The 13,978-nt window shown below is 40.4% G+C and overlaps 1 protein-coding gene across 6 annotated transcripts in view; it reads left to right on the forward strand.

The window, feature by feature from the left end:
* DEUP1 (deuterosome assembly protein 1) overlaps positions 1–4,579 on the forward strand; it is an 89,951-nt gene extending 85,372 nt beyond the window's left edge. For 5 of the 6 annotated variants that reach the window (XM_064492809.1, XM_031460544.2, XM_031460545.2 and 2 more), the window contains one exon: positions 3,655–4,054. In XM_064492809.1, coding sequence (XP_064348879.1) covers positions 3,655–3,831 — 177 coding nt within the window. In that variant the 3' untranslated portion in view covers positions 3,832–4,054. Of the gene's footprint in view, positions 1–3,654 lie in introns of all 6 variants that reach the window. The other variant, XM_064492807.1, reaches the window with a different exon arrangement.
* The last annotated feature ends 9,399 nt before the right edge of the window (positions 4,580–13,978 follow it).

Genomic DNA, 13,978 nt, shown 5'->3' on the forward strand with positions numbered 1-13,978 from the left:
GCTGGAGAGGGTGTGGAGAAAAGGGAACGTTCCTACATTGTTGGTGGGAATGTAGTTTGGTACAGCCACTATGGAAAACAGTATGAAGGTTCCTTAACAACACTAGAGTTACTGTATGATCCAGCAATCCCACTCCTGGGGATATAGCCAGAGAAAACTCTTAATTCAAAAAGATACATGCACCCCCAATGTTCATAGCAGCACTATATACTATAGCCAAGACATGGAAGCAACCTAAGTGCCCATCTACAGATGACTGGATAAAGAAATTGTGGTGTCTTTTTATAATGGAATACTACTCAGCCATAAAAAGGATGAAATAGTGTCATTTGCAGCAAATTGGATGGACCTAGAAATTATCATGCTAAGTGACGTAAGTCAGATAGAGAAAGACAAATATCATATGGTATCAGTTATATGTGAAATCTAAAAAAATGGCACAAATGATCTTAGTTACAAAACAGAAACAGACACACAGACATAGAAAACCAACTAATGGTTACCAAAGGGGAAGAGAAGGAGGGATAAATGAGGAGTTTGGGATTAGCAGATAAAAACTACTATATATAAAATAAACAAGCACAAGGAACTATATTCAATACCTTGTAATAACCTATAATGAAAGAGAACATATATATATTTTATATATATACACACACTGAGTGAATATGCTATACACCAGAAGCTAACAAACACAACATTGTAAATCAACTATGTTTCAATTTTTAAAAGTTAAAAAAAAAAAAGGAATCCAGATTGGAAAGGAAGAAGTAAAACTGTCACTATTTACAGATGACATGATAACTATACATAGAAAATCATAGGGGGAGGTCACAGCTCAGTGGTAGAGCGCATGCTTCACGTGCACAAGGCCCTGGGTTCAATCCCCAGCACCTCCATCAAAATAAACAAGTAAATAAATAAACCTAATTACCCCCAAAACAAAAACCAAAATATAAAATAAGGAAATCGTAGATGCCACCAGAAAACCCCTAGAGCTCATCGGTGAATCTGGTAAAGTTTCAGGATACAAAATTAATATACAGAAATCTGTTGCATTTCTATACATTAACAATGAAGTATCAAAAAGAGAAATTAAGGAAACAATCCCATTTACCATTGCATCTAAAATAATAAAATACCTAGGAATAAACCTGCCTAAGGAGGCAAAAGACCTATACTCTAAAAACTCTAAGATACTAATGAAAGAAATTGAAGACCACACAAATAGAAAGATACACCATGTTCCTGAATTGGAAGAATCAATACTGTTAAAATGACCATACTACCCAAGGCAATCTTCAGATTCAATGCAATCTCAATCAAAATACAAATGGCATTATTCACATAACTAGAACAAATAATTTTTTAGAAACTTTGAAACACAAAAGACCCTGAATAACCAAAACAGTCTTGAGAAAGAGAAACAGAGCTAGAGGAATCACATTCCCTGACTTCAGACTCTACTACAAAGCTACATTAATCAAAGCAACATGTTACTAGCACAAAAACAGACACATAGATCAATGGAACAGAACAGGGAGCCCAGAAGTAAACCCATGCACTTATCGGGCAATTAATCTAAGACAGAGGAGGCAAGAATAGACAATGGAGAAAAGGCAATCTCTTCAATAAGTAGTGCAGGGGAAACTGGGCAAGTTCGTGTAAAAGAATGAAATTAGAACATTCTCTAACACCATATACAAAAATAAACTCAAAACGGGTTAAAGACCTAAATGTAAGACTGGATACTATAAAACTCCTAGAGGAAAACAGACAGAACACGCTTTATCATAAATCACAGCAGTTTTTTTGAATCCTTCTCCTAAAGTAAAGGAAATAAAAGCCAAAATAAACAAATGGGACCAAATTAAACCTAAAAGCTTTTGCACAGCAAAGGAAACCATAAACAAAATGAAAAGACAATGTACTGAAAGGAGAAAATAACTGCAAATGAAATAACCGATAAGGGATTAACATCCAACATACACAAACAGCTCATACCACTCAACAGCAAAAAACAAGCAACTCGATTAAAAAATGGGCTGAAGAACTGAATAGACATTTTTCCAAAGAGGAAATGCAGATGGCCAACAGGCACATGAAAAGATACTCAACATTGTTAATCAGGGAAACGCAAAACAAAATCAAAATAAAAAAGAACACAGGTAACAAACGTTGGTAAGGATGCCGAGACAACAGACCCTTGTACGCTGCTGGTGGGAATGTAAATTGGTGCAGCCACTGTGGAAAAAAGTATGGAAGTTTTTCAAAAAACTAAAACTAGAACTCCCATTTGACCCAGCAATCCTACTCCTGAGTGTATATCCAAAAAAAACCCAACAAAAACAAAAACACTAATTTGAAAAGGTACACGCACCCCAATGTCCATAGCAGCATTATTCACAATTGACAAGATATGGAAACAACCTAAGTGTTCATCAACAGATGACTGGATAAAAAAGATGTGTTATAGTATACCACAGCAGAAATTAATTCACCTTTTCCTTCCTTCCTTTCCTTCCTCCCATTTCTGCTTAAGAGATGTCCTGACATGTCTATATCACCAGACACCTACAAACACGGTGTCAAGCCCTGAATCACTTGGGGGGTCATCTTTCACTCTCCAGAGTACCTGTGTCTTTCCAGGCCTTCGACATGCTTGCTACTTCCTGCTCATCAGGTCTTAGCATGATGTTTATGTCAACAGATGATGTCTTATAGTCTGTAGTCCTTGGACTGTCCAGATGGTCCAGGCTTCTTCAGAATGTATTGTGACAACATCATTAACATAAAACATACCGTTGGGGCGAGAACATGGATGTGTACTGCTGTGTCTGTGTGAATTCTGCTTCTGAACCTCCTCTTCACTGAGTATGAAAAAGAAGAGTCTGAGGACCACAGAACTAAAAAATTAAAGTACGAATTTCACTAACTTTATTTTTTAATTAGCTTAAAATTATTTTGAATGAAGCACTGTAAGAGTATCTGATATTGCCCTTTATTCCTCAGCCACAGATTCTGTGTGTGTGTGTGTATAAATAAGCACTGAGGTCACGGTTAGATGAGCACTTCCATACCACCACGCAGGGTGCAACTGGGCCCTCATCACTGAGACGTTCTCAGCTGTAACTGGACACATAAGATACGCCGCAGCACTGAGATGCCCTGCCATAAGCAGCCACTCTTCCCTTGAGATACATCATGCCGCCAGCCCTCCCCACCCGCTAACTCCACGCAGCAAGGAGCCCCCTTTTACACCAGTCCTTAATTTACTTTCCTGTATAAGCTTTCTTTGCCCAGTCTACTATGATCTTTAGCTTTTTGGAGTTGCCTATTTTCAGATGCAAATCATTGGTTTTGCAAATGAGTGGAGTACATTTTAGGCAAGTTCTGTGGTAATTACATTGTCCCAGCATTTGCAGTAGGACACTGGAGCTTTTTAATGTAAGGATGCTGTGATGTTTTCCTTCCTTGAGGATTTCATTAGCAGTGACTGCGTTACACTGGTAGAGGGAGTTCAGCATAAGATACAGTATTTCAGTAAGAGCTGCAGGGTTTGCTAGTTTGTCAGGGATGAACCATGCTCGGAATTACGAAGATTTTAAAAGGCGTTGTGTTCCTCATCTAACTTTTCTCTCTTTCTCTCTTTAGTCTCCCCCAGATATATCCTTCCCAGCTTCTCTGGCTGCACAGCATTTCCTTCTGGAGGAGGAGAAGCGAGCAAAAGAATTGGAAAGACTCCTAAATACACATATTGATGAACTGCAAAGACACACAGAATTTACGCTTAATAAATACACCAAGCTAAAACAAAATAGACACATATGAGCTTTTAAACTTTTTTATTTGCTTCTCTTACCCCAAGAAAAAAAAGCTCTGGCAAAATATTTACCAAGCTGATTAATGAAACTGAGAAATTTTGTTCTGTTTTCTTGAGTAAATTATTTCTGTAAGGCAGCTAGAAAATAGTAAGTATTTTGTTCGATAAAGCTGTTTGTATTTCTGCGTTAACATAATAAATTGTTCAGCCACAGAGTTACTGTAAAATAAACATGACTGCACCAAAAGAGATTTTTTTCTCCAGTCTAAGGAATAGTTTGGAATTAAATACGCAGTTTTTTCCCACATGAATCATGTTTACTGAAACAACCCATTTATTCTGTAACAACACGAGATGAGGGAAGGGGACTCACTGTTCCAACTCTACACGGATTAAGGGCAGCTCTGATGTACTAGGTTTGAAAACTCAGGGATTTTTAAAGATGAAAAATATGAAGTACTTTAAGCTATGTAATATCCTAAAATTTCTTTTAGAAGAAAAAAAGACACAGCTTTACAGTTTCTGCAGTCATCTTTGTAATGGCTCTCTGTTTTAACACAAAAGACACGGCGTGTGCTGTTCACACACTTAAAACATGTGCCAAAGATTAATGCTCTCCTGTTAGCACTGATTCCTTCCTGGACAGAAACAAGATAAAGACAATACGAAGCATTAGTGTCGTTACCTCCTCCTCTGTAACACCTCTGTTCTAAACACAATTAAGGAAGGAGAAGTTCTTTGGACTGAAAACATAAATGCCAAGCCTGTACAGAGCAGTGATAGCAGGGTGGTCCGCAATACAATTCAAATACAAATATAAAAGCATGATAATCCATTTTTCTTTCTTTAAAAATGACATTTATATAAAGATCATGAAAAATCCCTACGCCGTTACTCCAGATAAGTCCTACAGCTTTTTCAGTTTTCTTTTTCTCTTTGAAGACACTGAACCTCAGCATACAGAGCGATGAGTCAGGATGTCTAGGCGACAAGCGTCATTACCCGGGAAGAGGCGGAGCCTGGCTCTCGTCAGGTGACACAGCCACCTGGATTTGTAGAGCTCTTGATATTTGCAAAAAGCATTCATGAGCATTAGTCATTTCAGCCCAAAACAAGCCTCTGAATTCATCAAGGCTAGTATCCTTGTTCCTGGGGTTCAAGCTGTTAAGAACTTACTAGAATCATGGTGAGCAGGAGAATCAGAAACGCCTGGCTTCTGATTCCTGGCTCCAGCTTTTATCACATCCCAGCATCGCCTCTCGTAAGCAAGCAGGTGGTGAACAGTGCTGTTTCCACAGAAGCTGTGTCTCAGGACAAATCCCTCAGTGTACCCCAAAATTCTCCCATGAGGAAAATAATCAAGGTTACCATATTTTGAAATTATTTAGTAATTTCTAGCCTAGACACAAAGAAAATAAAATATTTTTCAGTGTTATCTTTAGAACATGGGAATAAAAAGTATGTTTAGGAAAAGGGCATTTTACAAACAAATTCTAAAACTACTGTATCCCCAGTGCAAATGCAAATAATGCAAACATTTAAACATATGTATCTTTATAATCCCCTCAGTCTGAATGCCGCTGCATGCTCTTCAGGGTTAAGACATGACTGAACATTGCATGCTGAAACAAAGATCTCGGCTACAATGATCTTAGAACGTAGCAGAGTCAAGAGAGCGTGAACTTGGAGGATGTCCAGGAATAACAGTGCGTTTGCCCCTTGAGACTCTTATGTCAAGTCCACAAGCAAACTTCTTTACAATCACTAGTTCAGCCTTCCTCTTAATACCAGCTTTCTTAAAACAGTGGTTTTTCAATATTTTTTGCTTGACAGCAGGATTCAGTGTTCAAAAGGAATCATATACTGAAGCCCAACATAGATAGTCAAGATAAAAAGCAAGCAGCTCTGGTTGAACGTTGAAAGGAGAGGAGTGAGGCCTACCTGCTGCTCTGCGCTCGCCTCCCCTCCCCTCTCGTCCCTTCCCCAGACCCAGGGGGCCGTGGAGCAGCTGCCCCAGGTGGGGGTGTGGGAGGCAGATTTGCTGTTATCACCTTAGCACAGAATCCCTGTTCCTACAGAACCACGTCATGGAGAGCGGTTAGAACCTCGTCCGTGCTGCAGAAGCCAGTGGGGCCCAAGCCTGAGCTAAAGCACGAAGGAGTAGATGGAGGGCCGCAGGGGAAAGAGCAATCAGGCCTCCGAACACTGGAGTCAGCTGAGAGACGAGGTGGGGCTTGAGTTTACTTTGCCTCGTAATGGCCTGAGTATATGCTTTTACTTCTTAATGATCCAGGAGCATATTAACTGGTTTGAGAATCAAGCAAATTGGAGGGAGGGAGAGCTGCCGGAAAATCAGATAACCCCCAAATTTCAGTTAAAACAGTAGACAACTCTGGGTTACTGTCTGCAGAGTGGCTCTGGCTGGGTGGCGCTTGGAGTCCCCCCAGGACCACGATCCTGAGACAGCGCCTCCCTGTCCCTCTGGGAGAGCCGGCAGCTCGGCAGCTCCGGCTGCCCCAACAGGCCTGGCACAGATGAGCTCACCTAAGTCCTGGCTATGCCCCAGCTCTGGTTATCCTGACCCAAGCAAGCTGTAGTGGTAGTGGTGTGGGGCCAGCCGCTCCCCACCTCGTCAGCCCAGCTAACACGCACGTCCTCTGCATCCGTGCGCCTCCAGCCCCTCCCACTGGCCTGAGAGCCCCTAGAAAAGAGGTGTGTTCTTGGGCTTCGTTCCCTCCCCTGTGCACCTAGCGCAGGTCCTGGTCATGGGAGGTATTTGAGAAGTAGTGATTAAGGGGTGGATTAAGTCCAGACATGGGGAATGCCTTTAGCAAAGGCAAAAAGTAGAGGGAGTTGGAGGCAGTTTAGGTACAAGACAAACTACTAGCTGCATCAGACTGTCCGCTGCAGAAAAGTGCACAAGACTGAATTTGTCTGAATGCTGGTGGGTGTGGGGGAGATTTTCACTCATACTTGACCTCACAGAGGACCACCTGAACATCTATACACTTCTTTTATATGTTGTAACTAATGTAACAGGAATCTAATATAGAACATTAGCCATGGTGCATAACAGAGCAAATGAGAGCATCAGAATCCCCCAGGATGCGAGCAATGCAGCAAGAAGTGTCAGAGGGGCTTGGGCCTCAAGCATTTATGCCCAACTAGCAGCTGAAACTCTGTCCTACCCTTCCAGCCCCATAGCTCAGAGCATCACCAAGAGCTAAATGCTGAGGGATAAAGCATTCAAGTGGACGAAAGTCTCTTTCTTCCTTCAGTGCGGATGCTCCGTGGCCCAAGGGTGATAATGAATGGACTACGGGCCTCCTGAGTCCTCGCTGAGGGAAAAGCTTGGGGAAAAGTTTTCATGACCTCTGGGGACTCCCAGGGCAGGCGTGAGGCAAAAACATTGGGATGAGTCACAGAAACCAACTGGGCTGTGTTCTGGGGCTGCTCATCCCCATCCTCCAACAAGGGTCAAGATGGGTCCCAGTGGCTCATACAGCTCAATACCAAAAACCAGCCCAATCAGAAAATGGGCAGAAGACCTTAGTAGACGTTTCTCCACTGAAGACATACAGATGGCCAACAGCCACACGAAAAGATGCTCAACACTGCTAATTATTAGAGAAATGCAAATCAAAACCACAATGAGGTATCATCACCTCACACTGGTCAGAATGGCCATCATTTAAAAGTCTCCAAATAACAAATGTGGGAAAGGGTGTGGAGAAAAGGGAACCCTCCTACACTGTTGGTGGGAATATAAATTGGTACAGCCACTATGGAGAACAGTATGGAGGTTCTTTAAGAAACTAAAAATAGACTTACCATATGATCCAGCTGTCCCACTCCTGGGCATATATCTGGAGAAAACTATATTCGAAAAGACACATGCACCCCAATGTTCATGGCAGGACTATTTACAGTAGCCAAGACGTGGAAGCAACCTAAGTGCCCACAGACAGATGAATGGATTAAAGAAGGTATGGTGTATGTATACACCATACACACACACACACACACACACACACACACAACACACACACACACACATGCACACAGTGGAACACTACTCAGCCATAAAAGAGAATGAAATAATGACATTTGCAGCAACATGGATGGACCTAGAGATTATCATACTAAGTAAAATAAGTCAGACAGAGAAAGACAAATGTATCACTTATATGTGGAATCGAAAAAAAAAGATACAAATGAACTTATTTAAAAAAACAGAAATAGATTCACAGACATAGAAAACAAACTTACGGTTACCAAAGGGGAAAGGTGAGGAGGGATAAATTAGGAGTTTGGAATTAACAGATACACACTACTATGTGTAAAATAGATAAACAGGGACCTACTGTATAGCACAGGGAACTATATTCATTATCTTGTAATAACGTATAATGGAAAAGATTCTGAAAAAGTGTGTGTATATATATTCACACACACACACACACACAATGGAATCACTGACATGTGCCCGAAACTAACACAACATTGTAAATCAATTATACTTCAATAAATGAAAATTTTTACACCTCAGAAAAAAGAAGAGGAGGAGTCACAGTCTCGTAACAAGGAGAAACATGAGTCCAAGTCAGGTTATGGTGACCAACAATCTCATCACGCAGCAGAACTGCCAGGTCATCTAAAACAGCAAGGCTTCAAACAGCAAAGTCTCAGGTCATCTAAAACAGCAAGGCTTCAAACAGCAAAGTCTTCATCGGGACCAAGCATAGAACAACTAAAGAGATGCTCAGAGCCACCTAGCCAGCCCCGTGACCAGACTAGATATTCTTAGGTCTTGAAGTTTCCCAACACAGTAGGACAGGTTAGATGTTGGAGGCGAAGGATTCTCCATGCTTTGACCCTACGACCTTAGCGAAGCTTCCATTTCCTTATCTGTAGGAGAGGTACAACAGCGCGATGTCAGAGACCTGCTGTGCAGCTAAAGAAGGCAGTGCACGTGAAGCGGTTATCAGAGCCCGGGACAGGGAGTACTCAGCAAGTGCTGGCGGTGAGCGCTTGCCATCCTTGCCCTCTGAGGCATCAGGCCTGACCTCAGAAGATGAAACACATCCTCAGAGAATATGACTTATCATTTACTGAGAACCATTCGCCAGCCACTATAATATAAACTCACTTAATCATTAAGTTTTATTAATAATTTACATACCATAAAATTCACCTATTTTAGGGATACAATTCAATGATTTTTACTAAATTTACAAAGTTATGCAACCATTGCCACAACCCAATTTTAGAACATTTCCATCACCCCCAGAAGATCCCCAGTGCCCGTGTGCCATCACCCACCGTTCCCATGTCCAACCCCAGGCAGCCTCTAAGTGCTTCCTGTCCTTGTGATTCACCTGGACATTTCATACAAATGGATTCACATACCATGTGGGTTTCTGCATCTGGCTTGTTTTTGTGGTTCATACTGTAGCATGCATTGATATTTTGTCCTTTTTGTTGTTCCTGAATAGTGTTCTGTTGTATCAATAAACCAGTTTCTTTATCCATTTCACCAGTTGATGGACATGTGAGCTGCTTCCAGTTTGGGGCTATTAGGAGTAAAGCTATTATGAACATTTACATACAAGTCTGTGTGTGGACATGTTTTTGTTTCTATGGAGTAGATTCCCATGAGTAGAACTTCTGAGTCACATGGTAAATTTATGTTTTAAAAGAAACTGTCAGACTGTTTTCTAAGTAGCTATGTCGTTTCACATTCCTACCAGCTATAAGGGTTCCGGTTGCTGCATCTCCTCTCCCATACTTGTTACCGTCTGTCCTTTTGATTATAGTCCTTTCAGTGTGTGTGAAGTGCTATTTCCTTCTGGTTTTAATTGCATTTCCCTAATGACTAATCATGTTGAGCATCTTTTTGTGTGCTTATTGCGCATTCAGAGATCTTTTCTGGTGAAAGGTCTATTCAAATCTTTTGCCTATTCTATAATTATTTCTCTTTTTATTGAGTTATAAGAATTCTTCACATATTTTGGATATCAAAAATCAGATATATGATTTTTATCAGATATATGATTTGCATATATTCTCTCCCAGTCTGTGGCTTCTCTTTTCATTTTCTTAATGGTGCCTCTTGAAGCATGTAAGTTTTTAATTTTGAGTTACTACAATTCATCGTTTTTTTCTTTTATGGATTGTACTTTTGGCATATCTAAGAAACATGTGCCCAACTCAACATCACAAATATTTTCTCCTACATTTTCTTCTGGAAGTTTTATAGTTTCAGGTTTTACATCAGGTTTATGATCCATTTTCAGTTAACATTTTTTGCATAGTGTAGGGGTCTAGATTTGTCTTTTTATATGTGAATATCCCATTGTCCCAGCACCCATTTGTTGAAAATACTATGCTTTACCCTATTGAATTGCCTCGGTACTTCTGTTGAAGAATCAATTGACCACAGATATAAGGGTTTACTTCTAAATTCTTGGTTCTCTTCCATTGATCTTATATTTAGCCTTATGCCAGTACCACACAGTCTTAATTACTGTAGCTCTGTAATAGTTTTGATACTGGGAAGTGTAAATCCTCCAGCGTATTAAGATTGTTTTCACTCTTTTCAGGCTCTCTGTACTTTCAGGTAAGTTTAGGATTAACTTGTCAGCTTTTCAATTTTTTCCCCTCACCAAAAAAAGCCTGCTGGGATTTTTGATAGAGAATTAAAATTGTAATTCTCTCCAAACTGACCCAAATTGAATCTCAATTCGTGGAGATTTACCATCTTAATAATTGAGTCTTCCAGTCAAACAGTGAACATAAAATCTCTCTCCATTCATTTGGATCTTCCTTAATTTCTCTTAGAAATGCTGTACAGTTTTCAATATCTAAGTCTGGAAGTTCTTTTGTTAAATTTATCCCTAAGTATTTTATTCTATTTGGTGTTCTTATAAATGAAATTGTTTTAACTTTGTTATCTTAAAATTCATTGCTATTATATAGAAATAGAACTGATTTCTGTGCACTGGTCTTGTCATCTGTGATCTTGCTGAGTTTATTCTAGGAGTGTGTGTTCCTCAAAATGTTCTACATAAGGATCATGTCATCTTTAAGTAAAGACAGCTTTTACTTCTTCCTTTCCATTATGGGTGCATTTTTTTCCCTCTGACCTGATCGCACTAGCTAGAAATTTCAGTACAATGTCAACTGGAAGTCGTGACAGCAACATGTTTGGTTTCTTCTTGATCTTATAGAAGAGGCTTCAATCTTTCACCATTAAGCATGATGTTAGCTTTTTTTTTTTTTTTTTTTTGTAGATTGTTTTTTAATCAGGTTAAGGAAGTTCCCATCTATTGCTAGTGTGCTGAGAGCCTTTATGACTGGGTGTTAGATTTTGTCAAATGCCTTGTTTGCATCTATTGCGATGATCATGTGGTTTCTGTCCTTTATTAATATAGTATATTATACAAATTTATTTTTAGGATAAACAATCTTGCATTCTTGAGAAAAATCCTACTCCATCGTGATGCATAATCCTTTTTATATGTTGCTGGATTCAGTTTGCTAATGTTTTGTTGAGGATTTTTGTGTCAATCCTCATGAGTAATAGTAGTTTGTAGTTTTCTTGTCATGTCTTAGTCTGACTTTGTTATCAGAGCAACTCCTGCCTCATAGAATAAACTGGCAAGTTTCCCCTACTTCTCTATTTTCTGGAAGAGTTTATAAAGGACTAACATTTCTTCTTCAAATGGCTGGTGGAGTTAGCCAGTGAAGCTGTCTGGGACTGGACTTCTCTTTGTGGGAAAATTTTAACTATTAATTCAGTGTCTTTCCTTGGTATAGATCCATTCAAGTTTTCTATTTCTTTTTGAGTCAGTTTCAGTGATTGGTGACTTTTACATTCAATTTAATCTTTATAATAATCCCTCAAAGTAGTGTCAATTTATTTTGAGACTTAAAAGACTGAGTAATTTATCTCAAGGTCAGAAATCTGGACAACGGCCAGTCGGTGGGACCGCAAAGTCGACAATACTTCCACTGGGCCTTGCTCCCTCTAAACAGGTATAGGGCTTACAGTGACCCCCACCCCCCAGGGTCACCAGTGACAATAACCCTTTTTGTGAATGCCCTAGTCCATCCAAGCCTGGGAGATTTTTTAATCAAAGACTTGTGACTCCCGGAGTATGAGCTGCTGGCAGCAGGGACGCTGCCCACAGACCAGTGTTCTCCTTCCTTATTCGAAACCCCATCAAGAACGCTGCTTTCAGAGCGCCCACCCACCCACCCAGCATGATGCTCATAGGTAAACCCTCTCAGGAGGGCACCCAGTGACGGAGGCTGCACTTAACAGTTTAAACTGACACACTTTCCTCCCTTGCCTGCTAAGGAGGGGCAAAACAAAATACGCCCAAGGATATACGCGGTTAGAATGAACCACACTTGCTTTGACATCAACAGTTGACAACTGATAATCAAGACCTCTGCTAGATTAAGAAAAGCCTGATGTGTGACTTCCTGAATTGTGTTTACTCACACAGAAATGATAATGGTTGAAGAGGCAGAACCCATAAGCGATAAAAATTTGTTTGGTCCTGTGTGCTTCATACAAAATAATGGTCTAGGCTTCTCACTTATCTGGTCAACATGTCTTTTATCAGGTATGGTGAACTGCCCAAAAGATTATTATATAAGATGAAGCCAAAGGACCCATACTAAGCAGATGTTCTGTTGTATTTGAGGTGTGCACAACAGATCTCTATCAGAAAATTGTGTACATTAAAGTGACAGAAAAGAACGGAGCTAACAGTCTGCCCATTTTGGTACGATTTCGTTTTTGTTTGTTTGTTTCTGAAAGCAAGAACATTACAGCTTTGAAATTCCTCGTTTTTATCAGATTGAGGAAAATCTTCCAAAAGTCGGTACTGTTTGAGCTCAAACCATTTCCAATCGCAAACATATCTCTTGGCTGAGATCAACTATTTGATGAGTCATTCCCAAATGACTTTGATGGATAAAATTATGAGTAATCAAACTAAAATAGCTCTTTGGTGTCAAACATAACATTTGCTACATACAAAGTTTAGCTTATAACCAAACGTTTTTCTATTAACAAGAGTCATATCCAAGAATTGGGGGAGAATAAATAAATATATAAATATACATACACACAGGTGTATATATGTTCATATACACATATGCATATGTATGCAATGTAGACACATAGATACATATACATACACATGAAGCTCTGAAAATAAATCAATAAAATAATAACAAATAGGGAGGAAACTTTTGGAGGTCATGGATATGTCAACAGCATAGATGGTTTCACAAATGTATACTTATCTCCAAATTCATCAAGTTGTAAAAATTAAATATGTACAGCTTGTCATACGTCAGTCATATCTCAATGACAGTGTTTTAAAAAAACAAACATGAGTCAAGAACCATCTCAGAGCTTAGAAAACAAAAACTTAGTTTAGTCACTATTTTGAATATTAAGAATATGAGTACTTGGATTTAATGGCCAAACAGCTTCATTTTGGAGAAGATGCATTTATGTCACTGAAGACACTATGCTAGACGTATGAGGCACTCCAAATTTGGGGTCTGTTGTTTAAGCCGCCCAGTTTGTAGTACTGTGTTACAGGAGCCCAGGCTTGGAGCCAAAAAAGCTGACAACCTTGAGAGGGCAATGGGTGCAAACAAAAAAGCCCCCGGAGAGCCTGCTCTCTCCAGACAAGAGACAAGGCAGCAGAGCAAGGCAGGAAACTTTCAGACAGCAACCCCTCTAATTCAGTCAATGCCACAGAACCAAACACACCCCACCACACCAGCAAAAGTAGAGAGCCCAGATTTCCACTCTCATCCCAAATGCCCCACCCAATGGTGTCAGAGAAGCCTAAGTAAGGCAGCGGAACAGCAGGACTGTCATCCCCACCAGCAGGTGAGGAGGCATGGCCTCAGCGGTCCCAGTGGACACTGTGTGGGGAGCCCCCACCGGGCAGTGGGGCAGCCTCACCCTTCTCCACTAGGGGGTGTCAGTGGGGGTCTGGGGGAGAATCAGAATATTCACCAGGGCTCCAGATCCGTGGTAAGGTGGACACCCTCCCACCCTCACAGTGAGGCTGGAGTCCACGCAGGAAGCAGTAATGAGGCACCCCTGCTCCTCCCAGCCAG

The sequence above is a fragment of the Camelus dromedarius genome, chromosome 12 (genome assembly GCF_036321535.1).
Source record: "Camelus dromedarius isolate mCamDro1 chromosome 12, mCamDro1.pat, whole genome shotgun sequence".
NCBI lineage: Eukaryota > Metazoa > Chordata > Mammalia > Artiodactyla > Camelidae > Camelus > Camelus dromedarius.